At 46.7% G+C, this 27,103-nt stretch overlaps 1 protein-coding gene across 4 annotated transcripts in view; it reads left to right on the forward strand.

Moving 5' to 3' along the window:
- The window catches only part of INSC (INSC spindle orientation adaptor protein), a 134,247-nt gene that overhangs the window by 38,226 nt on the left and 68,918 nt on the right, over window positions 1-27,103 (forward strand). For all 4 annotated transcript variants that reach the window (XM_060103879.1, XM_060103882.1, XM_060103881.1 and 1 more), the window contains exon 2: window positions 5,066-5,166. In XM_060103879.1, the coding sequence (XP_059959862.1) occupies window positions 5,111-5,166 (56 nt within the window). In that variant the 5' untranslated portion in view covers window positions 5,066-5,110. The remainder of the gene's footprint in view (window positions 1-5,065; window positions 5,167-27,103) is intronic.

Below are 27,103 nucleotides of genomic sequence, written 5' to 3' on the forward strand. Positions count from 1 at the left end.
AATGAGCCACTCCTGGTGGGGAGACACAGCCAAGAGCCCTGCAGAACCCAGGCTGCCAACTCCGGGGTAGGATTTCCAATGAATTAGGAAGGCCCTTGGGTTGGGGGTGGAGGTGATGGAGTTTCCTCTTTCCTGCTCACTCCTGCAGATGTCCTTTTCACCTCTCTCATGGGCAAGGTAGCATCTCTGCCTGAGATATATTTCTCAGCTCTTCCTTCCATGAGGAAGTATACTCCCACTTTGAGGCTAGCACGTGCCAAGTGCATGATATATTACATTGAATTATATTATATTATATTATATTATATTATATTAATCTATAAGGGAGTTTTATGAGTGATCTCATTTAATGCTCATGAGGCTCCTAGGAGGCAGGTATAATCAGAGAAACCACATTCATGAGGGTTGATGCTTTTCCCAAGGTCATGTACTTATCAGGCACAGAATCAGGATTTGAATCCAGATCTACCAGACTCCAAAATTCAAGTTCATTCTGCAATACCAGTGAGGACAGATGGCATGGGGCAGAGAGGTTACCTTGAATTCATTCTTGGTTTCCTGACATGCTGAGCAGCTTTGGAGGGGTTCTACTCTCTCTGCTCAATAGGATGAGTCTGGCTTAGGGCAGTGGGAGGGGGCAGCCACCCAGCACGCTTGAATCAGGTCTCTCTACAAAGCTGGTGACACTTTATTTATTTATTTATGTTTAACGTCTTTATTGGAGTATAATTGCTTTACAATGGTGTGTTAGTTTCTGCTTTATAATAAAGTAAATCAGTTCTACATATACATATATCCCCATATCTCCTCCCTCTTGCATCTCCCTCCCACCCTCCCCATCCCACCCCTCTAGGTGGTCACAAAGCACCCAGCTGAACTCCCTGTGCTATGTGGCTGCTTCCCACTAGCTATCTATTTTCCATTGTGTAGTGTATATATGTCCATGCCTCTCTCTCACTTCGAAAGCTGGTGACACTTTAGGCTTTAGCTGGGACTGTGGCTTCCCATCCCCTGATCCCTTTAGGACCCATAACTCTGTCCTTACGACTCACCAGAGGAACCAACCAATGAGCAACAGGAGAGATGCCCCCGCTGTCTGTGCCCCTCTTCCTCCCACCATTTGGGTGCAGTGTTTGGATGCTTCATTTTTTGAGCACTGTTCTGTCCTCTGGCTGTGTCACTGAGGTCCGACACTTAAAGAAGCTGGAGAACTCATGGTTTTGGAGGTGGGAGCAGTGGGAGGCGCTGGTGAGAGGAAAGAGGGCTCAGCTGTGTGTGAAGGGTAGGGGCTGGGTGTTGCCACCATGGAATGGAGTCAGGCTTCCAGTTAGCAAATGCTGGACCTGTGTCACTTTTGTTGCTCTTATCATCTTCACCTGCTCCAGCACCTCATCTCCCCTCTGATCATAAAACCTAGATACCAGTCCTCTGTCACCTACTAGCTGTGTGATCTGGGGCAGTGCACGTAGTTCCACTGAATTTCAGAGGTCTCATCTGCAACAAGGGGATGATGATAGTATTAAATGAGTTAATGCTATATGAAGCATTTAGAACAGTGCCTGGCACATAGTACACACTCAAAAAATATTAGCAATTTTTTTTTTTTTTTTTTTTTTTTTTTGCTGTAATGGGCCTCTCACTGTTGTGGCCTCTCCCGTTGCGGAGCGCAGGCTCCGGACGCGCAGGCTCAGCGGCCATAGCTCACGGGGCCAGCCGCTCCACGGCATGTGGGATTCTCCCAGACCGGGGCACGAACCCATGTCCCCTGCATCGGCAGGCGGACTCCCAACCACTGCGCCACCAGGGAAGCCCCAGATTAACTCTTGATAGTCCCTATCTCACCTTCCAGATTTTCTCTCTTACCTGTTCCCTATACCCAGTAAATATGAGCTGTGGCTCCTCTGAGAGCTAATCTGATTCACAATCCCAGCTTCAGCCATGTAGGTGCACAGTCCCACACTGAGCAAGATGGGGTTTCAGACAATCCAGGAGTTTGTCCCATTGAGGGAAAGAGGCATAAATAATACAGTCTGTGCATAGGGCAGTGATACACGTGCAGCCCAGATGTCCCCAAGAGGGCTCTCCAGCCTCTGGGAACACATGCAATCACATGAACCAAGGTTTTGTTAGCAGGCAGCCTCCACTGGCCTAACTGATGGGAAGCTGTGGATGAAATGGAGGAATGAGGACATCTCAGCGGATGTTTTTAACAAAATCAAGATATATTAGGTTTATTGCATCCCCCTCAGCTGAGAGCCCAGCGGTTGCTAATGAAAAGGAAGAAATTGTTTGAGCATGATTTGTTCCATCTGGGTTCTAGCTGGCTTCTCCCTGACGGGCTCACAGGCCAGTGATTAGGAATCTGTTCTAGAATTTCGTGGTCACCAAGATGTGTTTCTGGAACCTACCTCTTGGAAAATCGGAATATTCTCCTGCATTCAGGGACCCTTTCTCAGGGTCCCTCAGATACGACTTGATCAGATCCAGGAGGTCCTCCAATATTCTAGGGTGTGCTCACAGAATCCTAACTTGTTCACACTTTAAAGGGCCTTGGAACTTCCTGTGTCCTTAAACTTTCCTTACTGTCACTTGCCTTAAGCTTATTCCCTCTTCAACATTTTTGTTCTGCTCCCTTTCTTCTCTCCATGATGAAGATGGAGCTAAAATAAGACCTGCTTGCTCACTGAGCTCTGATCACGTCAAAGCATTCACTCTGAGATGCTGGTATTTCCCTTTTTGGTTCTTTCGTCAAACACATTGAAAACAGAACAAATACCTCATCTTGTTGTTGCTAGCTTTTTTCTTTTGTGCCATTCTCTTCAGGCTGCTGACTCACTGGGTTCCAAAAATATACCTTCTCAATAATGAAAATAATGAAAGTAATAAAAATCATGATACTCCTGATGATAAAGAGGCCTCGTGGAGCACTGTTATTGTGCTCGGTGCTTTATATGCTGTATCTAATTTTCTGCATCTCCCCTGGCAAAGCTGACCACAGGGCTGAACACAGCGCAGACTCTCAGGACATAATAATAAGTATTCATTTAGCTCTCAATCTGGCCTGACACTTCTGCATTCCTGATCTTATGTCATTGTTATAATAGCCCTGTAAAACAGATACTATTATTCTCAGTTGCAGATGAAGAATTAGGGCTCAACATAAATGTATTAAAAATTCATTCCACTCATTATTTCTATAGACATGTCTAGTGTTTGCTAAGTGCCCAGCCCTTGGAACCAAGTGGTCCCTGCCCTCCAGGGTCTCACAGTCTAGTGGGGTCAGCAGAGCAGGGAACAGGCAGTGACAGTGAGTCTCTGGAATGATCTAAAGCCTTAGTTTATTCTGGGCTTCTTCCTCCCTATACTTTTCAGATTCACATTTTTTGTCTTTTATTCCAAGCATCACAAGGGGTACTTTATGTCCAGCCACATCACTATTAATTAAAGTCCTCCTCCGTTCTTTTCTCATAAGGGTCACTTTTAATCATAGTGTAAGAGTTTAAGTTTTCTGGGCTTAAATTGCTGCCCTCCTCAGCTGTATCCTCCCACAAGTTCATACTTGTGTTTTCTCTGAATGTCTTGAAATCTGCTGTCCTCAAGCTCAGGATAGGACAAGTGACAGACAACCATCTCTTGACTATTGCTTTACCCAGGCAAAGGTGACAGAATCTCCATTTTCCTCAAGGAAGGCTTCTTCATTGGCTTGGAGAAAGAGGTGGCAGAGAGGGAAGAATGGAGATGGGATGGCGAGGCAGGAGACAAACAGGTGGGCCGCTGATTTTATGGAGGAAGAAGAACACTGTTGTCTTGGTCTAACCTTTGAGGCACAGGCAAGCCAAGTGGGTGCTCAGTGCTGGGATTGGAGGCCCCGGAACCTGGATCACCTTTATCAGTTAGGCTGCTTTTGGGTATACTAAACCAAAATCCTCACTTAGACAAGAACTTTATTTATTTATTTATTTAAAACATTTTTTTTTTTTTTTTTTTTTTGCTGTACACGGGCCTCTCACTGTTGTGGCCTCTCCCGTTGCAGAGCACAGGCTCCGGACGTGCAGGCTCAGCGGCCATGGCTCACGGGCCCGGCTGCTCCGCGGCATGTGGGATCTTCCCGGACCAGGGCATGAACCCGTGTCCCCTGCATCGGCAGGTGGACTCCCAACCACTGCGCCACCAGGGAAGCCCAGAACTTTATTATTTTACATACTAGGAAGCCCAGAGGTGGGCCAGACTCAGCACTGGTTGATTCAGTGGCTCAGTGATCAAGAATGCAGGTTTCGTTCCTCTGTGTGCCTTCTTTCTTCTCCAGCTGGGTCCCCTCTTGATTGCAAGATGGTCTCTAGCAGCAATGGAGCGACGTGCTTCCTTGTTCAGGTCCAATGGGAGAGATACTATCTCATCTTGTGGCTGGCTAGCAGTTAAGGACAAAGTTAACTTTTCCTAGAAGCGATTCTGTCATGGCTCAGTGGCTTTAATTCAGTCACATGCTTATTCCTAAACCAATTCCTGGCAGTTTGCGTGAAATTACATCATCTAAAGTGGAATGGATTTGGGGAAGCAACCACCATGCCCATTACAGGGTCGCATTTCCCAGGCATAAGCAAAGTGAAGAACCTAGTACTATGACAGTATATACTGATAGTTAGGGAGTTAGCATAGAGAGTTGCCAGATTTAGCTAATAATACAGGATGCCCAGTAAAATATGAATTTCAGATAAACTCTAAACTTTTTAAGTATAAGTATGTCCTATGCAATATTTGCTAGTCTATGTGTCCCAATATTTGGTGCAAAGCAAAATGGGTTAGGTACATGCTGGGCCATGAGACCTAAGAAAAGATTCTAGGGGTTCATAGTGGGCTAGGGGCTTAGATTCAAGATCAGACCTGAGTCCTGCATTGCTTGTGTGAGGATAGTGGAATATAAACTGGTTCAAACAGCAGAGGAGGGCCAGGGGGCCTTCCCTCCACACCTGAGATGACTCCTTGTGGCCAGGATTTGGGAGAGAAAATGATTGAGCCTCCTCACTCTGGGGACCCTTGTTGACCCCATCCTGCCTTCTCTTTCCAGGGCCCCGACCGCTGTGGGCAGGCTTTGCTGCAGATTGGCGTCAACATGATGGCGCTGCCTGGAGGCCGTCACCTGGACTCCATCCCCCTGCCGGGTCAGCGGTAAGTCCCACTGCTGTGTCTCAGGGCCAGGCCTGCCCCATCTGGACTCTGGCTGAGGCCCAGCCCCAGGATCCTGAGGTTTGCAGGTGGCCCCCTCTCTCTGTGCACTGTGCTGGGAGAGGCTTAGGACAAGGTATCGGGGATGCCACAGTCACAAAGCAAATAGAAATGGAACTGAGCCCTGGGGCACAGAGGAGTCAGCCATATCCTGCCCCAAGGAGCTAGTTTAAGATCCAGGCAGACAATGAAGCAAAGAGTCAAGTGAAGTGTGCTGCTAAGATAGGGGACCCCAGAGGCAGCTCTGGATCCTGCCAGGGCCAGGAGGCTGGAGCCACTGGGGGAAGTGGCCTCTCTGAGCCCCTTGGAAGAGGTCAGCCTACCATTAGGTGGCTTTCTCTCAGAGCAGCAGGGAGAGGAGTGGGCACGGAGCTGATCCTTGGGAAACACTTGTTGCCCTGAGAGGCAGTGGGGGTGGGGGTGGGAGGAATACACTGAGCAGCAGGTGAGGCCCGGATGATCTGCTGAGAAGGAAAGACCTAAGGCTCTAGAGCTGCCTTCACACAGGTGAAAGGGATGGGGAAGCAGGTGTAGATCTGACATGACTGGTCCTGGAGGCCTGAGGCAGAAGCAAAGGTGGAGGCACCAGGGCAGCAAATCTATGATGACCAGCTGTCCCGGTTTGCCGGGGACTGTCCTGATTTTGGCACTGAGATTCCTGTGTGCCTGGAAACTCCTCGGTCCTGGGCCAACTGGGGTGGTTGGTCACTCTAATGCAGGTTTGATCTATGGAGGAACTTTTCAGTTTGAGTGCTCAAGGCTCAAACTTAGCCCTTCATTTCTTGCTCAGACATTTTGATGGGGATGTTTCGAGGCAGCAGAATCCAAGTAGCCCTTGCAAGGCCGTTAAATCGTTGTTTTGTTCTGTAGTGTTTTGCTTTAAATATATTATGGTGCCACTACCATCTAATCTCTACTAACCCCTCACCTGAATGGCAGGGGGTTTCAACTTATTTACATCATGCATTTCTATATTGTTTGTTTGATTTTTGAGTATTATTTTATAATCAGAAAAGAGTGGAACTGTCTAGATGAAGAGGAATCTTAGTCTTCCCATCACCAGTCCTGCCCAGGTAGTAGGTTGGAGATTGTGTATCCAGATGGGCAGCAGCAGCTGTGGCAAAAGGGCTTTGGGACACCTCCACAGAACTCATGGGTGTTGGGATGGTCAGACCAGAGGCTGTGCTGGGGGTGGGGAAGCTGTCATCACAGGGCTGTTTAGGACAGTGGTTAGGAGTTGGGACCCACTCCACCCAAACTTGATTCTTGGTTCTGCTACTTATTAGCTGTGACCTCGGGCTTCAGTTTATTGATCTACGAAATGGAGATATTTATACTTACATCATCGGGTTGTGATGAGACTTTATAAAGATGTATAAAGATATAAAAATCACCTACCTGAAACATAGAAACTGCTCAATCAACGTTAACTTCTTTAAATAAAGAGTAAGTCCCCAGACCAGAGAATATGGAGCCAAGGTAGATCACATCCTGGCACTCTTTCAGCCCCTGGGAACCACTGCTCTCTCTCTTCCAAGCTCCTCAGAATTTTTAAAGATAAAAGAAAGTTAAATTACATAAAAATGATTTAGGAATCAGATCATTATTCTTTTAGAGTCAGGACAGGTTTTCTAACTGATATTGTACAGTAAATACCTCGGGAGGAAAACACCAGACTAATATGGTTCCACAAACACTGCAACCTGCAAAAATGTTTGTTTAGAATGTCTTCAACCTTACAATTCTGTTAGAGCAGGGCAGGCTGCAGAGAGAAGGTGGTATTTCCTTTAATATAGTCATAGCCTGGCATTGCCAGGGCACACCTCCCCAGGATATTGGGGGAATAGAATCCTATTAATCCTCTACAACCCTATTAATCGTCTGTGTTCTAGAGGCATGTGCATGAGCTACATTCACAGCAGAGGCTCATGTGTATTTACAGGATGTCAGAGGGATTCACTTGTCCAATCTGATGCCACATTATGGGCAGACAATAGCAGCCACCTATTCTTCCCTCTTGTTCCAAGCTGTAGAGGCCTCTCTCGTGGGGAATAGCACCGTAGTTATTGTCCCCAGATAAATAATTAATGCTGGATAATTGACTTCTTTTTGTTGTGTTCCACTGAGGCTGAATTTCACTCTGGAGTGTCATTGTTCACCTCAATGTACAAAATAAATAAATACGGTCAAGTTGTGTGGGATCATCTCACAGCCTGGGTGAATCATGTGGGTTAGGCCTTTGGTATTTGAGATCCTTACGGGTAAATAGCATCAAATAGGGCTTTTCTAGGTGCAGGCTTCTGGAAGAGAACAGAGGGCAGGGAGCAACCGAGTCTGAGGCCAGGGGTTGGGATCCTGAGCTGAATTTGTGTGGGGGATAGGAGGGTGTGTGATAGTTCTCTCAACACTGACTGTGTCTGAATCTCCTGGGAGGTTTTCGTATTTAAAAATAATAAAACAGACAAGCCAAAGAACAAAACCCTACTCTTGGAAACTTTAATGTGGGAACTCTAAGTGGTTGAAAGCATATAGACCTTGGAATCAGACTTGGGCTCACATCCCAGCTCCACTTCCTATCAGCTGTGTGACTTTGGCTGCTGCCTAACCTGTCTGAGCACCAGCTTTATTGTCTGTAACAGGATGTCAGTCGTTAAGTGCTTTAAAAGGTCGTGTAAGTGCTGGGGTCCAGGAAGGAAGGTCTCTCTAGGCCTCAGGGTGCCAACCCACACATCACCAGGCCATCCCTGTAATACTAACACACCTCTCCTCCCTCCCTCCCTCCCTCAGCAGTGGAAACCCTCTCAAGCTCAGGTTCAAATACTTCCCTGGAGGTTCATGGACTTATTGGTGGGATTGAAGGGGACAGGGGATCAGCCACAGGGGACTGTGGCTGCTGTGTCTCTAGCTGATCTTTGCTTTCTTCTTGCGTCTCTGGGCCCCCATCTTTGTGTCTGGTACATTGATTCCCTCCATTGGCTCTGGGCTGGGTGGTAGTGGTACTGGGACCCAGCCATGGTGGTCTGGGTGTTGCCACCTGTCTGCCTGCTCCCAGGGTTGTGCTTTCCCCCATCGCAGCGTAGCCCTCATCTTCTGCAGGAATCCTGATGGCCCAGTCCTTTGATTTGACTCTCTCTATGGAGAGGTTCCTACAGGGTGGGTTGGAGGCCAGTCTGAGGGATGCACACAGGGCCACATCCAGACATGTCCTCCCTCTCCCTCCCTCCCTCCCTCCCTTCCTTCCTTCTTTCCTTCTCTCCTTTCTTCCACTACTTCTCTTACCCACAGATCAAGCTGGGACACTGACATTTTCTCTCTGGTTTCCTGCCAGTGAGGGTGGGAATACTGATGAAAGGACTGGGCTTCACTAACCCCCATAACAAAGTTGGCTCACTCTCATCCAGCATTTGCTAAAAGCTGGATGCTTTTACACATAGCAACTCAGTCCTCATGATAGCCCTTGTGTATACTTATTATTATCTCTATTTTGCTAATGCGGGAGCCATAGTTTAAGTCCTCTGGGAAGCAGCCATTGAGATGGAGTTGAGATTTCAAGATGGTTATTAGGGAGTGCCTTTGGGATCAACACCTGTGGAAGGGAGAGGAAAGAAGCAGGCCTGGTCAGGGGGAGCTGGGGAGCCATGATGCCTGCTTGATGACGACTCAGCTGACCTCACAGGGACCTTTGGGATCAGAGTGGTTCATTGGCCAGAGTGTCCAGAACCTTCATATCCCACCTTGATCTGTCATTGGAGTGTGTAGGCAGGCATGACCTCAGGTGAGGTGCCTCTGGGGCAGTAGCTGGGGGGTCTGCCAGCTGGGGACAACAAGTCCTTCCTTGAGGGGGAATCTGAGGGGCACATACAACATCCATCCCATGAGGAAATGAGGCTTGAGGAGGTTAAGTCACCTACTTGTCCAGGACACGCTGACAAGGATCAGAGCAGAGATACATGTTCCCAGATGGGGCTAGAACATGACTGCCGGCCAGCATTCTATCCTGGCTGTCTTTCCCACGATGTTCTTGAGGGCATTGCACAAGCAAATCATTCACTCGTTCAGGTAGTCCTTTATTTACTAGCCTTCCACATAATTTCTCAAAATATGTATTGAGTGCAGATCATGTGCTTTGTATGGGGCTTGTGTGCTTAAGGCCATGATTGTGACCAAATACGGTGTGGTCCCTTCCCTTGTGGAACTCACTAATTTATCTCTTGACTTGATCAGGCCTGATTTTGTAGCAAGTATACAACCTGGGGCTTTTATTTGGGGTGTCTCACTGTGAGGGAATCGCTTTCTCACAATGTTTCTGTTCAGCCTGGAATCTGAAATGAGCCAGGGCTGGATGCAGCTGCAGCTAGTGGCAGGCGGCCTCCTGGGTTGCCCCTGGCCTGCTGGCGAGGACCCGCCCAGCTACCCTGAGCCAGTGGGGCCGTTGCAGCCCAGCCTGTCTCCAAGTAGATAATGGCTTGCATGTGTACACCCTTGGTCTGTGGCTGGTTTTCTGATGCTGGGCTGCTTTCTGCGCCTGTGGTGAAATGTGCAGACTGTAATTGTCAATGGGATAATTGGATATTTTTCTGTTGTTTAAATTGAAAGGAAGGCTAATCAAAGCTAGAATCATATTCCCTTCCTTCTCCCATCTCCCAAGAAAAATCCACAGAAACACAGGGCGTGACCTTGTAAAGGCAGAGGGACAATGATTCAATAGATATTTTTAAGAGGAGAGGTTGGATTTAAATTCTCTTATGGTGCCGGGAACTGGGATCATAGAGGTATTCAGTGTTGTTGCTGGAAGTTTCCTCAGAGCTCCCTGCATTATAAGATTAGGGAAATTGAGGCCCAGAGAGGGAAATGGAGCTGCCATAATACTCTTCAGGCCCCCTCCCGCCCTTTGGGGAGTCCTGCCTTTCCTGGGCTCTGTTTCTTAAGTTTATTCTCCCTCCTAGCCTCCAGTAAATTCTGGCAGCTCTGTGTCCTAGCCCCAGTGGAATCCTCTCGTTAGCAATGATCTGTAATAGATATCAATTTCATTCATTCACTCAATCATTTGAATGAAATTTACTTCAGGCTAAGAACTTACTGGGGGCCAGGCCTTGAGTAGTACTATAATGAGTTATGTAAATGTCATCCTTCCTACTCAGTAATAAATGTCCTGAGGGCCAAAGTCATTTCTGATTCATATTTGTGCTCCTTTGGTTAAAATGCACACAGAAGGAACTCAAAAACTGGTTGTTGAATGAATAAATGTTTAATAAATATCTGAAAAATGACTAACAGCTGAGGAGTTTCAGGTGACTGTGAGAAATTTAATTCCATAGCTTGGATTTTGTTCCTTTCTTCAAGACACTCCCCTGTCTGTCTCCAGCAAGCTATTCTCATTCTTTATGGTGGAAAAGTGCCACTTGGAGGGAAAGGATAAGCTAGAGTTTTACCTTGATTAATTTAAATACTGCTTCTGAATGGAAGTCAAAGATTTAACTGGTTGAAGGAGTTAGACAGTTGGAGAGACTTTTTTTTCTTCTAAAGAAGAGCAATTTAGGGCTTCCCTGGTGGCGCAGTGGTTGAGAGTCTGCCTGCCGATGCAGGGGACACGGGTTCGTGCCCTGGTCCAGGAAGATCCCACATGCCGCGGCTGGGCCCGTGAGCCATGGCCACTGAGTCTGTGCGTCCGGAGCCTGTGCTCTGCAATGGGAGAGGCCACAACAGTGAGAGGCCCGTGTATTGCAAAAAAAAAAAAAAAAAAAAAAAGAATAGCGATTCAGAAATATTTTTAATCTTTGGTTTTAATTCATTGGAAAAAATGTCTCTGCAATTTCATCATTAAATGTCTTATAGGAGAGCACACTGTAGTGGGAGCAGCAACCAGGGACCAGAGGCTGGCCTTCCTTCCATGCTCTCTTCCTTCCTTCCCTCCCGGCCCTGGCTCTATGCTAACCTGCTGTGTGTTCTCAGACAATCCTTTTCCCTTTCTGAGCTTCAGTTTCTTAATCTGAGAATGAGGAGGTAGGCAAACGTTTCCCCAGGGACCCTTTTAGCTCTAGAACTTCTAGAAGTCTGTGAGTGAGTTTTGGATAGTCTTCCCTTTTCTGGACAAAAGTATCCCACTTTAGTGCCTCAGGGCTATGAAAGAATCTCATGGACCAAAACAAACAGGGTCTTATTCCTTCCAACGAAACTCATGAAAAGGTTTAGTGTTGGCCTTGTAGCTGGGATGGAAATTGTAAGACATTTTAGTTTGGGAGCCCCTTCCAGCATTTGAGCGTGTGCCCTGTTCAGGTTTTATGGAAGCCCTGTGGTACAGCCTGGAGAAGTGCCCTTCTCCAGGGGAGGGGATAGTGAGCCCTGCTTTGCTAGGTTATAATACAGATAAATCCACGAAACCTAGCACTCCAACATGCTTCTTGATTTGAAGTTCTTATTTTTGACTGAATTCATCCCACCCCTCTGACTACTCTTAGCAGCTTGCCATCTTCCCAACATGTGGTTCCTTGCCTCCACTGCTTTGCACATGATGTTTCTTCTGTCTGAAATCCTACCACCTTCCAACTTTGCTTCTTCTCCTGGTGAGCTGGAAGGCATCCTTCCAGCGCTGGCGTGGGAAGCTTTCTCAGATACCCTAGTTTGAGATGAACATCTTTTCTGTGCTCTCAGAATTCTTTCTCCTTACTTCAAAACGCCATAGGGAGCGTACTGAACCATAATTGTTTATTTACAATCATTCATTTATTCATTCAGTAAAGTTTATTGAGTGCCTATGATGTGCCAGGTGCTGTGCTAGGTGGAGAGATTATGTCTCACTGTAATAGAAGGTCCTGCCCTCTTGGAGATCATATTCTTACCAACTCTCCTTTATAATCCCAACACCTAGCCCAATACCTTGGCCCACTGGTGTACTCAGTAAAGTTTGGAGGCCATTACCGAGTGTTCTTGGCATAGAAATGTATTCTTACAGAAAACTCTTCACTTCACACAGCAGGTGGAATAGAGTAAAGCAGAGAAATCCAAATTTCAGATTTTGAAGGAATAATTAAAGTTTCATTCTGAGTGAAAAGAAGTTAAAATGAACCAGCAAGAATATAGGCAGAGATTTCCATAAGCTAATGACCCCCAATGTTTTGGGGAACTCTGGATGCCAGGCCAGCAGGATTATCTGGCAATGAGGGACTGGTATCAGCAACTGGGGACCAGGACATGTGTCTGCTGAACTGGGAAGAATTGTTCCCTTTGGCATCTGAAGGGTCAGACACAGTCACCTTCCCCCAGTGATGGGCTTTGAAGAGTGAGGAGGGAAATCTAAGTGGCAAGAGCCGAGGCAGGGACAGTGAAGGGGTGGGGAGACCCTTCGCAACCAGAGTCCTGAGAGGGTCACTCCCCACTCTGCACGGTCTCCCTGGCTTCCCGCTCTGGCAGTACTTCTGCTGCAAACTCGTCAGAGTTCTGTGATGATGGGGCCAGTGGGCCAGTAGTTCTGTCCTGAATTTAAATAACACACACCCTGTTCTCTCCCCAAAAGAAATAAGGCAGGAGTTTGAAAAATGACTAGACATACTGTAGTCTTTAAATGATCACCATCTTTAAAAAGGCACTGATAATCACATAAGGGAAGTCCAGCATAGGAGAAAGAGCCCCAGCTGTGGATTTGAGGGTGTGAATATCAGCTAAATTGCTGAAGACCATTAAAGAACATAGCATTTAGGTAAGACCAAGCTTCTGGTCTCAGACTGCATAGATTCTTGTTTCCACTTATCTACCACGAGACCTTGGCCAGGTCACTTCACCTCCCAAATCTCAGTTATGTGACCCTCATGGGATTGTTTTGAGGATTAAGTAAGCATTAAGATTGGTTCTAGCATTTAGCATAGTGTCCAGAAAGTAATAAGCACTCAATCGATTTTAACTTTATTATGACTATTAGCAATGAGGTCTTAGACAAGTTAAGTAATGCCTCTAAGCCTCAGTTTCTACATCTGTAAAATGGGTTGGTAATCGCCAACCATCAAACCACTGTGAGGGTTGAAGGAGAGAGTTCTTGGTGCCCAGAGGTGCTCTATTGTTTGTAATTCTCCCTGCTTGCTGTGTAGGTAGTTAATTCCTTCTGATTTTAGACATATTTTAGGGAGCCCATTTTTTTCATACTGTAATGCCTTAGTATAAGACTATGCTCCTCCCTTCCCACACCCCAACTCCACCCTGGATAATTCCAGCTTAAAATAATTAACCGACCAGTATCCTGGTATATGAAGATGATTGTGGTTACATCTGGTTTTGTGTTTGGAATCTGCCAGGCTCCAGAAAACCCAGATCTGGGGGCTTAGTCGCCTCCTTCCAGATGTCCAGGAAAGCCACCATCAGGGAGCAAGAAGCAGGGTGACTTGGGGAGTAGACATCTACTTCTCTCAGGGGCTCTTCCGGATACTGGACAGGGCTCCTGTGAGCCCCATTCACTGTTTGGGATGCCCTCCCTGCCCCACAGGCAAGGGGGCATCTTCCCAGCATCAGGCTCAGATTCCAGCTCATTGTGGAAACAGAGGAAATCCAACCCTGGTCCTGGCCCCTGGCCCCTCCAGCTCCTTGGCTGGAGACCCTACAGGCTCTTGACTGTGGTGGTTTCCACCATGAAGGGTGTATGACTCATTGCCAGTCCATCTGCTTTGACCTCAGTTTTCAATTCCATCCTTTATATGAGAAATCAGATCATCTGTACTTGCAATGGAAAGGTTTCATGTATAGTGAGATGGCAGCTCCAAGTTCATGGCTGAGGATGGTTGAACCACTGGGAGTTGCGAGGTGCAGGGACAGCAGGCAGAGCCTGCTGCACAGCAAGAGCTGCCCTGTTTAACCAGATTTTTTATGTTGGGATCAACCAGCAAACGCAGTAGGAAAGGTGGAGCCCTGAGAACCAGAGAGCTAATGACAGAGAATCTGATGAGCTCTGCAATTATGGGATGCTCAGCACTAACGCAGTCCAAACCGTAAGGAGCCACAGTCCCTGGGCTCCAAAATTGAGAAGAACATCTCATTATGTGGCGGCACAGTGACGGCAGCTGGGAGTAGACCGGCTTGTGGCAGGGCCGTGCCGGCTTCACCAGGCCTGCTCTCCTCTCTGGGAAGGTGCGGGGCCTCTTTGAGGGACCCCTCTGTAGGGCCTAGACCCCACTTCGGCCGTGGCCTCGTGTATCCCGCTTGTCATCGTGCATCACCACGAAACCAAGCAAAATTAAAACTAACTCCTTCCTGGATGGGTTTCCTCTCTCAGACAGGGCAGCTCCAGTCACACAGACCAGAGGCCGAGGCGGCAGCCTTACTCCCTTCCCTCCTTCACCCTCGTATCTTCTCATCTCCCTCCCAGACCATCCACTTCCTCCTTTCCCAGGTCACTGCCTTAGTTCAGGCTTCTGTCCTCTCTCTGCTGTATAACCATCATTTCCCGACAGGTCGCCCTCCTGTATGGTATTTAACTCACTCCAGTCCATGTTCTACTGAGTCTCTGCACAGTTGTATCACTGCCCTGCTCTAAAATGTTTTGAGTGTCTCTAAATTGCCTTCAGGATTAAATCCAAATCCCTAATCATGGTATTCAGGGTCTTTGATCAACTGGTCCCTGTCTCTCTCCTTAGGCCCCTTCCTGGCCACCCCTCATAGGCCCCTGATGCTTGATTCCAGTGAAACTTCTGGTCGTATTACTATTTTTATGTCTCTAGGCAGTTTTGCATTTATGTGGAAGTCCTTCTGTCCTTGTCACCCTGGCCACCTCCTCTCCTCTAAGAACCAGGGCAAATGTCATTTCCTTTGTGTACATATTCCCAGGCGAAGTCAGGCCCTCTGTCTCCTGTGATCCCAGACTCTCCTGCTCACAGCTTCTTGCTGGCAGTGTGGTGTTTAGTTGATACGAGGAGAGGCTCTGGGCTCTAGAGCATGGGTCTGAGTGATGGCTCCACCACTTACCCACCATGTGACCTCTCCCAACAGAAGTCTCCTTGTCTGTAAATGGGGGCAATAACAGTCTTCTCTCCCAGGGCTGTGGGGAGGATTCAGGAGTAATATATTGAGAGGGCTTAGAACACTGCCTGGATCATTGCTGGAACTCAACCCATCAGCTACTGTTATAACTGTGACCAGATTGGATTCTTGGTGCTTTCTTGCCTGTTCGGGGTCTTGCCTGAGCTGTGTGAGCACTGGGATTTTCTCCTGTTCCGGTTTGTCCTCAGCTTCTAGAACAGGCTGGCGCTGAGAATGCACACAGAAAACACCAGGCCATCAGGATGCATGTACTGGCTGCAGGACCTGGTGGGACAGGCAGCTGCTTCTTGCCTCTGCATCTGGGGCTCTTCTGAAGCCAAATCCTAAGGATGCCTGGAGTCCGCCCACAACTGAGGATAGAGGACTCTTGGTCAGAGGGTGGGGATGGAGCGAGAGTGTGGTAGAGGAAGGGGGTCCAAGTGCTGGGGGCTGGAGTCTGATGGAGTTTATGGCAACGGTGTAGACCCGCTCTTGGAAACCCTCTAGTGGTGACTTCTGGACTCTCACCTGCCTTTTCCAGAATCTCGCAGAGGTACCAGGATGGCAACTGACATGTAGGATATGTGAATTCTCCTAAATGTTCCACTTTGGCAAATGAAAATACTCTCCTTAAAGTAAAGAGGAAAGACAAAGCTAAACCCTCTTTAGTCTACACATCAGGTCCTGTGTTACAGCCGTGAAACTTGAGGACAAGCAACGACTTAGCTCAAGCACGTGAGAATGCATTTATATCTTTTTTTTTTTTGCGGTACGCGGGCCTCTCACTGTTGTGGCCTCTCCCGTTGCGGAGCACAGGCTCCGGACACACAGGCTCAGTGGCCATGGCTCACGGGCCCAGCCGCTCTGCGGCACGTGGGATCTTCCCGGACCGGGGCACGAACCCGTGTCCCCTGCATCGGCAGGTGGACTCTCAATCACTGCGCCATCAGGGAAGCCCTGCATTTATATCTTTACCTGACAGTACTAAACATGCCATCTGGACAGAGCACGGCCTTTCATAATGCAGTTTAGAGTGGCATTTAAGGACGTGGGGTCTAGAGTCTGATGGGCTGGGTTCCGAGCCAAACTTTGCCACTTACAAGCTGGGTGATATCAGAGAGTTCATGTAAGCCTCTCTAAGCTTCAGTTTCCTCATTTGTAAAGATAAGATGATGATAGTGCCTTGCTCTCAGGGTCATTGTGAGAACTGCATGAAGCCATCTCCTTGACAGTTGGCACAGGGCTCAGCCTCAATAAATGTTAGCAGTAATGATTATGGAGCTTATCACAATAACCCGATGAGACGGCATGGCGGTACAGGTCATTGTTATTCCCATTTGATAGATTTTAAAACTTAATTCAGTTCCATAAATAGACACTGAGCATTTTCACTGTATCGGGCCCAGTGCGAGGGGAAGGATGCAGGGTAGGCCTGGTAGAGAGAAGCCCTGCCCTGCTTATGGTCTAGCAGGTAAACAAGTAGTTAAATAATTGAGACCTGTGTCGTGATGGGGGAAAGACAGGGTGCTCCAGACACATGGGACACATGAGACGTAAGCTCATCTAGGAGTCAGAGACACCTACTTCAGGAGAGACATTTAGTCCAAGGTTCCAGGGATACGTAGGCATCAGCAAGGTGAAGAGGAGATTGGGAGAGAGGGATTAGCATGTGCAAAGGCCAGGAGGCTGGAAGTCTCAGCAGAGGCACTTGAAAGAACTCGGTGAGGCTGAGACAATGGTTTGGGAATGAGGGGGAGAGCAGGTCAGGGAACTGAGGCTCAGAGAGGGCAAGCGTCACATGCAAGGGCACACAGCTATTAGAGGTGAAAGTGGGATGAGACCAGAGTGATGGATCCTCATCAGGTGTTCTTACTGTGAGTAGCAGCATGCCGGCTCTCATATGTATACTGACAATGCGCGTACACACACGTATCCTTTTTAGAGTTTCAAAAGTAAGTTTTTCCTGAGTTAATGGAAGGTCAGGGAGTACTAATAGTGCCTTCAAAATGCCAGGGTTTGATAAAGTTAACAAGACGGGTTGCTCCTGAGTCATCAGAGAGGAGGCAGCTGTGAAATGTGCACATGAAATTGGCTCCCTGGACTGGAAACAGTCACCTGAAGCCAAATTCATGTTCCCTGTCCTTCTGAAAGAGAAATGACAGCACACTCATGGGTGCTGGACAGTCTGGGGAGGTAGCGAAGGCACAGGTTCTGGAGGCGGGCAGACCTGGATTGAGATCTAGACCCAGTCATTGATGAGCTGCAGGAAGCTTTCTGAGCCTCACTTTTTCCTGTAAGACGGGGGGTAATAAATAGCATTCTGTAACTGCAAGACAGATACTGTACGGGCAAGCACTTGATATGTGCCTGGCATGCAGAAGGTACTCAAAAAATATTTCCTTTATAGCATGCTTGGAACTATGCTAGATTTTTGAAATATTGATTTGTTAGAGTCTCCAAATCTCTTCCCTACCTTCAAGTCCTTCTATAGATTGCTGGAAGCCAAAACCTGGAGAAATGGACAGGACAAAGTGACTATAATGCCATTATCCATATCCCCTTCACAAATTACTCCCAGGTATTAGCTTCGAGGTGTATTAGTGGGCCAGCACTCCTGGGAATATCTGAAAAGTAGGATCAATTCTCTTACCGTGTTATACTGGACAGTTCAATTAACCAAAAATGTTATGGAACACATATGTCAAAAGGCATAGGATGAATAATGAAAATGGGATTTCTGGGTAGCGATCTGAAAACTCTTTCCAGTGCTGCAGCTTGGAGCAGAGGGTCACTGCAGGGAACACGGAGAGACAGAGGCCATCCCCAGCACAATAAGTGATGCAGGAAACATCGTGCAGATTCATCGAAGGAGAGATTACTTCCTTCCTGGTTCTGGCATTGCATGCATAGGTCAGCCACAAGTTAGGAGCAAGGCTGCTGTGAGCTGTCCAACACCATATGCTGGGGAAGGCTCTACCCTTACAATGTGAGCTAGGAGTGGTTAGGGACAGAGATGGAGAATTGTCTGCCCCTTTCACAAAAGCCTCAACGCGTAAAAAGGCCTGTAATGCAGCTCAGCATGGCTCAGAAGCAGGGCGATGAAAACACTGGAAGATTTGAACATGATCAGAGAAGCAACATTTCCTTTGGTCTCAGCTGGCTGGGTTTCACCAGTTCACCAGTGCCTTAGTGAAGAGAGGTGGGAAGTTAATCTCCTAACCATACTGTAAATTATTTATAGCTTGTTGCATAAATAATTATGCTTACATTAACTGTTCAATAAACAGTTTATAGTTCACTGCATAGCAGAGGTTAAGTCATTCTAAATTCATCTATGTGTGGTTTTTATAAAGCCCTTAGTGAGAGAGCCTTCCAGGTTGGGTTGTAGAATGGCGTAGGGGCCAGGTGGACCCAGCTGATAACAAGGTTCCTCGGATGTCTTGGGAAGAATCCTGCTGTTTAATCAGAGTGAAACCTCAGAGGGCCTGCAGTGGCTTTCAGGGCCCTCTAGGATCTAGCCTGAGTCCCTTCTCACTCCTACTATCTTTCCCTTGCTCCACTCCATTCTGGCCGCACTTACCTCTGTACTGTTTCTCCAGCACCCAGACTTACTCCCACAGAAGGCCTTTGCACCATCTTTTCCCTCTGCCCCGAAAGCTCAGTACCCGTACATAAGCATGGTTGGTTTTCTCTGAAGCATTCCCTCACAGCTTACCTTCTCAATGAGTCCTACCCTGACCCATTATTTGAAGTGGCTCTTCCCTCCCTGCCTCTCACATGAACAGTCTTGTCCCCACTTATTCTAACTCTTCTTTTGAATGGAAATTATCTGGTTTTAACATACTAGGCACTGTTAAATCTATTACGTTTATTACTATTGTCTGTTTTCCCTGCTGTAATGTACCTTTCCTGGGGCAGGGATGTTTGTTGGCTTTGTTCACTCTGTATCCCAAGCAGCTGGAACAGTTCCCGGCACAAAGTAGGCGCTAAGGAAATATTGACTGAATGAATATTCAGGGTGGAATGTGTGAGGGTATGTGGGTCACACACTCTGCGTGCAGTCTGGGAGGGCCTGGAAGTTTGGGGAATGAAGTTCGATGGGAGGGCAGTCCAGCGAGAGGGATGGGCCTTCTTCAAAAGAAGAGACAGTGGGCCCATCAGACTCAACAAGTCTCAAGCTGAACCCACCTTCCTGTCTTCTGAACTGGTTTCTCCTGTCCATTCATCTGCTTGAGTCAAAATTTTGGGTCACATCTTTGACTAGTCCCTGTTGTTCATCATCCATCTGAATTGGTATTCAAGTCCTATCGATTTTATCTTAATTATTCTTGAGTGATTGTCTTCCAACACCACTGCTGCCACAGAAATCAGGACTCCTTCTCATCTTATTCTTGAACGTCATTTGGCTGAATATAACACCCTTGGTTGCTTTTCATATCGAATATTTTAAATATGTTACTCTACTTTTTTCCGGTATAAAAGATTGCTCTAAGAAAGTTATCATAGCATAATTTCCTGTCCCTTATAAGTAACGTGCACTTATTTCTAGATATGCAAAGGATTTTCTTTTTTTCTTTTTAAAAGTCCAATAATCTTACTAGAATACGCCCTGTATGCTTGTTTTCATATAGGTAGTATACTCGATATATATCATTTTTCTTAAAAATTTAAGCTCATTTGGTAATGGTTATTGAAATATTGAAACAGTAATTTATAGTTTCCTTCTGTTTTTGAGTACATTCTCTTGGCATTTTCTCATCGTAGCAATATTGTTCTGCTCTTTAGTCTCTTTCTAAAATAACTATGCATGAGATGCTTCAATAAATTTTTTTTGCTCATTTGTATGTGAAATTAATTTTCATAAACTTTTAGAGGGAAGTAGGGTTCAGGAAATCTGTTCTAACTTCACAGAGCTCCATCTTCTTTTGTTTTTGTGGAGGGTTCAAAAATAAAGTGATCTGCTTTCTAAGGTTCCTAGCTCTGTTCTGCCCCTCACATTGGTCTGAACTCTCTCCTCCTTCTGTCTCTATTATCTCTGTCCTTCTCAATTTCGATTTTACTCCCCAAAGTTTCTTCTTAATGTGGTGCTTTGTTGTAGAAGAGATTCCTGTTGGGTCCGTTTTGAGAGTTCAGAGTACGTGCCTTGCACTCACCTCATTGGAGAGGCAAACCCCTTCTAATTTCAGTTATTATTCTCAAATCGTCACACTGTGCTTTCCAGTAAATACCCAGTGGCTACACTGGGGCTCTCCTTTCCCATGTTCTCCAGATGCCACTTTATTGTTTCCTTCTTCTTCCTCTCATACAGATGATACTGAGCAGTCTTGTGGCTGCAGGTGGTTTGCCTACCCCCCCCACCCCCCTACCCCCCGCTTGTATTTTGAGGTTTGTAGGAATGCTTTGTCATCTAGCTTTGCTGTAAATATTATCCATGGGGTTTTGGCCTTGTTATCTAGTCGCTCTGTCAGTTTTTATATGGGGAATAGGAGTGATTGATAGACTATGCTGACAATACTGTCATCTTTCCAGAATTCTTCCTTATTTCTCTCATGTTTAAGTAACTAAGTTCTGATGTTACCAGCTGCTTTAATCAAAATCACTCCAGAAATAACTAACACATACAATATTGTCTGTCAGGCATTATTCTACGCAAATATTTACATACGTTTGTATACATATGTATGTGTGTGAATATATATATTCATATATTCACTTCATTTAATAATCACAAAAAGCCTAGGAGTTAGGTACTATTATCATTCCCTTTTGCCACTGAGGAAGAGGAAACTGAAATACAAAGAGGCTTTCCCAAAGTTGTAGTTAGCACGTGGCAGACTAGGATTTAATCCAGGCAATGTAGCTCCAGAGTTCATGCTTTGAGGGGAGCACTGGTACCCAACAGAAGCCACATGATGCCCAGAAGACCCAGTGTCATGCCTGGTTCTGATGCCAGCACAGTGGTACCTAGAAGATACAGCAGTAAGAGAAGAAGCAGTGACTATGACAGTCAGAGGTGTCTAGTAGAGATCAGACAGCATGATATTACCCAGAAGGAAAGGCAGCCATGCTGGGTGGACCTGGCAGGACCTGGCAACTAGAATTATACCTAGTGTAAGGCTGCTAAAGGAAGAAAAGATGACAGAATTATCCAATGCTGCCTTGTGGTTGACTGAACCAGTCTTTTTTTGGGGGGGAATATATATATGAGATGAACTCTAGGAACTCCTGGAAATACTTGACACTATGGTACATCATGTTAGGATGAGAATGAGGTTGGGCTAGATTTGTTTATGTCTGTTTATCTCTTAGACAGTGTGAGCTTCCTAAGGGCAAGGGTCACCAGCACAAAGCCTGGCACATGATCAGCATCTGTAGTGTTTCATTGAATTGACCAGGTATTGTTTTAAACCTTATCAAACTGGTTGAGAATATTTTATGTTACAGACATCATGTGGGGACAGGCACTTCCTATGGGAGCTCAGACCTCCCTTCAGCCACTTCTCCAAGGCTTAGCTATATATCTCCACACCTCACTGAAAAACCATTTGCCTGAAATTTCTGAGAACTGGGATACTGGTTGCTAAGGGTCCAAGCTCTATGCAACCAGAGCATTGCTTGGTGGAATATAGGAATGTTTGAACAATGCCTTTTACAAAGGTCTCTCTGATTCTGCTGACACCTGCTTTAAGTATTTCTATTTAAGACAAAAAAAGTTTATTATCATGTCTTTTGTGGTATCTAGTTACTTACCCAACCTCAAATTTTAACCACAGGGAAAAAATTATCGCAATGAGCTGACCTATGCTTTTTCTGACACCCAAGCCAAAGACAGAGTCCACATCTTCTGAAGTATAGCCCCAGAAGAGAGGAAGGGGTGAGTTCAGGGATTCCAATCCATGTGCCAGGTCAGGGCACTCATGCTTATCTTGCATGACACTCTGCAAGTTCTGGAAATATTTTCATCTGGCATGACAAGGCTCACAATCCGTTTCCCAGGTGGTCTCTGGTTTACTTGATTCAATTAAGTATATAATGACACCTGCTATATGTCAGGCCCTGTGCTGAGTGCTGGTGATGCTGAGATAAATCAGACAGTGCCTGCCCTTGAGGAGATCTCAAAGTCTGGTGGACGAGAGAGACAGGTGGAGAAACCATTTAGTACAGCCAATATGCACATAGTCTATGAAATCAGGCTGCCTACATGGAGTTCTGGCTCTCTTAAGTCATGTAAGTCTTCTGCACCTCTGTATTCTCATCCGTAAAGTGGGGACAATAAGAGTGTTCACTTAATCAGGTTACTGTGAGAATAAAATACTACATGATAATCGTACAGTTCTGGGGTCCAATAAATATTAGTTGTTATTACTGGTGGATTTTGTCTATTTTACCTTTCCCTGTGACTTCAGAGCTGCTTTTCATCAATTCTCTATTACTTATTTGTTTTTGTTTTTGTTTTGTTTTGTTTTGCGGTACGCAGGCCTCTCACTTTTGTGGCCTCTCCCGTTGCAGTGCACAGGCTCCAGATGCGCAGGCTCAGCAGCCATGGCTCACGGGCCCAGCCGCTTCATGGCATGTGGGATCTTCCCGGACCGGGGCACGAACCCGTGTCCCCTGCATCAGCAGGCGGACTCTCAACCACTGCACCACCAGGGAAGCCCTAGTTATTTGTTTTTTAGCTTAACACAATTATATTATTATCCCAATGGATTAGTTGTAACTAGGGCAGCTTGGGTGCAAAGCAAGCTGCACAAAGTCAGTCTTCATAGGTATATACATGCCTTGAGCATCAGCCCATTTTGCCCTCCACCTGCTGGTGGACCAGAGCCTCCGACGTCCTCCCTTCCCTGTCAGAGCTGGCCTTGGACCTAAGTGGGATGAGCCACTGAGTGGGGTTAGGAGGAGGCAGGCGTCCATGGGCTTTACTACTCTGCTCATTTATTCTTCTCTGTATATTTGGTTGCTGCTGGGGGAGAAAGAGGAGGTATCTGTTTAAACAATCTCTGGAAATAGAAGTTATTTTAAGCTCATTCTTAAAAGAAAACCAGATTCTGCTTTCCCCACAGGCGCCCCTTGTCTGTCCTCATCTCTGAGGCTGTCACCCTGGAAAGCAGCTCCTGGAACTGCACGGCTGGGAGTGGGTTTGGCCTGAAAGCAGCAATTACATCTCTGGGGCCCGTGATCCTGGTCCTCCCGCTACCCAGAGCTTTAGGCAGAGCCAGGGCTCATAGCTTTCCTTCATCTTCCTGTTGCTGATAAGCAGCCCCTGAAGTTCTTTCTTGGGAAAATGGCCCTGCATATCTCCCTGTGTTAAGGCATCTTATCTTGCTCTCTGCTCTTCTTCATCTTTTTTGAGGGGCAGGCAGAATAGGAAGCAGTAAAGCATAGCAGTTAAGAGTAGACTCTGGACCCAGAGAGACTAGGGTTTCAATCTCAGTGCTACTGCTTTTTACCTGGGTGATTTTACTTCTCTGCATCTCAGTTTCCTCATCTGTAAAATGGGAACGATAATAAGACCCAACTCAGATAGTTGTCCTGAGGAGTAGATCAAATAATTCATGTAAAGCACTTAGCATAGTGCTCAGCACATGGAATGTGCTCACTAAATTCTAGCCTCTATTATAATTATTAGAGGTGCTAAAGTGTTGCATATGGGGAAAGACAGCAAAGAGAATGAACATTTTTGAGCATCTCCTTTGTGCTATGCACTGCCCTAGGCCCTTTAGGTTCACCATTTAATTTAATCCTTCCATCAACTCACTGTGGAAGGTTCTATCATTATCTCTGTTTCACAGGTGAAGAAATTGAAGCTCAGAGAGGTTAAGAAACTTACTCAAAAGACTAATGTATGTTGTGAGAGTCAGGATACTGGTTATTCTGGTTGGCGAGTGTCCAGAAGGGGTTGCAAGGGAGACTTCTGGGATGCTGCTAATATTCTATTTCTTTATCTGGTTCCTGGATACTAGGGTGTGTTGACCTTATGAAAATTCATGGAACTGCAGCTTGATATTATGATTTGTTCACTTTTATATACATGTTATTTCAATAAAAATATCAGAAAAAGGAAAAAAAAAGGCAGCAGCAGTGGCAGCCTGCCTTCAATTACACAGATGACGAACAGCAGAGCCAGCTCTTTCTATCCCTGCGTGCAGACGTGCAAGCCTTGTTGGCCTGGGCCTGCGGAAGCTCCTCTTACGCTCAAGGCCTTTACCTGATAAGCGGTTCTGTCCTGAGGAAGCTCTGGTTCAAGGCCTGTTCAGGCAATTAAGGAGGAAGTGGCATCTTCCTGAGCCAGTCTGAGGGCCTGAACGCCAGAGGGAGGCCTCCCTGAGGTAGCTAAGCATAGAAGGCACAAGTCCAAGAGGCTGGCCTGGGATTCAGCCCTTGCTGGGCTCTAGGGCGGCTGATGGGGTCGACCGAAGGCAAAGCCAGCTAGGCGTGCACTGTTTCTTCCCCCGAGAGGACAACTTCCATCCCCTAGCCCAACTGTGGACCCTCTGTTCTTCCACTTCAGGCTCCTTAGTCAGGTTTCTCCCTCCTGTCCACTGGAGCTTTGATGCTCTAAGGCAGAGGTCCCCAAGCCCCGGGCTGTGGACCGGTACTGGTCCGCGGCCTGTTAGGAACCGGGCCGCAGAGCAGGAGGTGAGCGGCGAGCGAGTGAAACTTCCTCTGCCACTCCCCATCGCTCGCATTACCGCCCGAACCAGACCCCACACGCCGACCCCCGCCACCAGTCCCTAGAGCAATTGTCTTCCACAAAACCAGTCCCTGGTGCCCAGAAGCTTGGGGACCGCTGCTCTAAGGCTTCTTTCTGCGGGCTCACGACACAAAGTCAGAGAGACAGACCGTCTCAGCCCATGCTTCTGGTTGGGGAAGAAGCAAGTGATGTGAGATTCTTTCTGGCAAGTTGGGGTAGAAAACCCTCAGGCTTGTCTTCTGGACTCCACCTCCCTGCCGATCCTCATCTTTTTAAAAGAAACTTTAAAAAAATTTTTAAGTAGTTTTTGATTTACAGAAAGTTGCAAAGATAGTGCACGGTGTTTCTATATACCCCATACCCAGTTCCTCTGATTAGTGTCTAACAGCAGCTTGGTACATTTGCCACAACTAAGGAAGCAGCATTGGTGCTTTACTATTAACTTTACTATTACTGCTTTACTATTAATTTCCAGACTTTATTTGGATTTCACTAGTTTTTCCACGAACGTCCTCTTTTGTTTCAGGATTCTATCCAGGACATCCTGTTACATGTCATCATCGTCACGTCTCCTTAGTCTCCTCTGGTCTGTGACGGGTTCTTGGTCTCCCCTTGTTTTTGATGACCCTGGCCATTTTGATGAGTACTGGTCAGGTCTTTTGTACAACGTCCCTTGGTTTGGGTCCCCAGTGTTTTTCGTATGATGAGACTGAGTTATGGGTTTCAGGGAAAACGCTGCAGCGGTGAAGTGTCTTCATCACGTTGTATCAGGGGTACATGCTATCAACGTGGCTTATCAGCAGTGAGATTCACTTTGATCTCTTGGTTAAGGTGGTATTTGCCAGGTTTCTCCACTGCAAAGCTACTTCTTTTCTCCAATTAATATACTCTTTTCTTTGGAATTGAGTGATTAAGCGCAGCCCACGCTCAAGCCCCACCCCACCCCATCCATTTTTAATCATCAAGTTTCTCTGGCACAAGACCAGTAAACACACAAACTCATCTGAGTATTTACGCAGGTAGAGATACACAAACTCTCACCCAGACACCCAGACACTGGCGCACAGACAATATAGACAGACACCCGAATGAGTTCATATCCGCAAACATGGACACGCATGGGCACAAATGCACAAACACTGGGGAAATCAATAGTTTCGTCATTCCATTTCTCTTACCAGCAGAGTGATAAATCAGCTAGGATTTTAATCAACACGGCTTCTAAAATCCCACTTTCTTTCTAATTTTTAAAGATCTTAAAGGTCAAGAACTGAGTAATGCCTGTATGTGAGTTGGGGGTGAAGGCAGGTGATGAAAATATGGGTTTGGGATCTAATCAGACCTCCTGGGATGGGCTTACACCAGAGGTATGTGGTGGCTCTGACTCCCTTTTTCTCTCTACCTGGTTCTTCCATGGCCCTTTCCCACCCAGGCCAGAAGTAAGGGGGTGTGAGCAACTCCCCCGTGAGGACCCCAGAGCTCTTCCACAGGAAGACATGCTAAGATCCCACCCCAGCACCATGGGTTCCCTTTGTGCTGGGTGCTGGCTCCAGCTGCTGTGATTTAGGTAGGAGTCTTTCAACTCCACTGGTCTCTACCCCTGTTGCCCTGCCTGCCGCCCTTGGATAGCTTCTTGTGGCTTTCAGCATAAATGCCCAACCCCTACTCTGGCTTCAAAGTTTTTCAAGATCAGGGCTTTCCCCCTTCTCCAGATTTGCCCTTCACAGCTCCCTCTTTTCCAGAATATATAACTCTAGCCCAACTAACCTACTCATTGTCCTGTTGTCTGCCACACCCTGGAGGATTCTCCCACGGTCTTCGTGTGTCCGAACCCTACCCAGCTCTAATGCCACTTTCTACGTGAACTGTCCCCTGATCTCCAACTGAAAGGAGTAGCTCCCTTCTTTGAATTCCCAGAAAACCTTTTCTCTAAGGGATGGCACCGACTCAACTCTGCTTAGTTATTTGTGAACTTGTGCTTTAGAAAAGTTTCCTTTGGTTGCAAGCAATAGAATTTAACTCTTGGCCTTATTTCCCAATCCCCAAATGATGCTGGAGTTCCTGGTGGAACAACTGAATTTGCCGTCACGAACGTGACCTGCGTCCAACAACTCCAGTCTGTGTAACTCTTGGTTCTAAGTTTCACAGTTTGAGGAGAGGGAATTGGATTCATACAGCTTGGTTCAG

The sequence above is a fragment of the Mesoplodon densirostris genome, chromosome 7 (assembly GCF_025265405.1).
Source record: "Mesoplodon densirostris isolate mMesDen1 chromosome 7, mMesDen1 primary haplotype, whole genome shotgun sequence".
NCBI classification, from domain to species: Eukaryota; Metazoa; Chordata; class Mammalia; order Artiodactyla; family Ziphiidae; genus Mesoplodon; species Mesoplodon densirostris.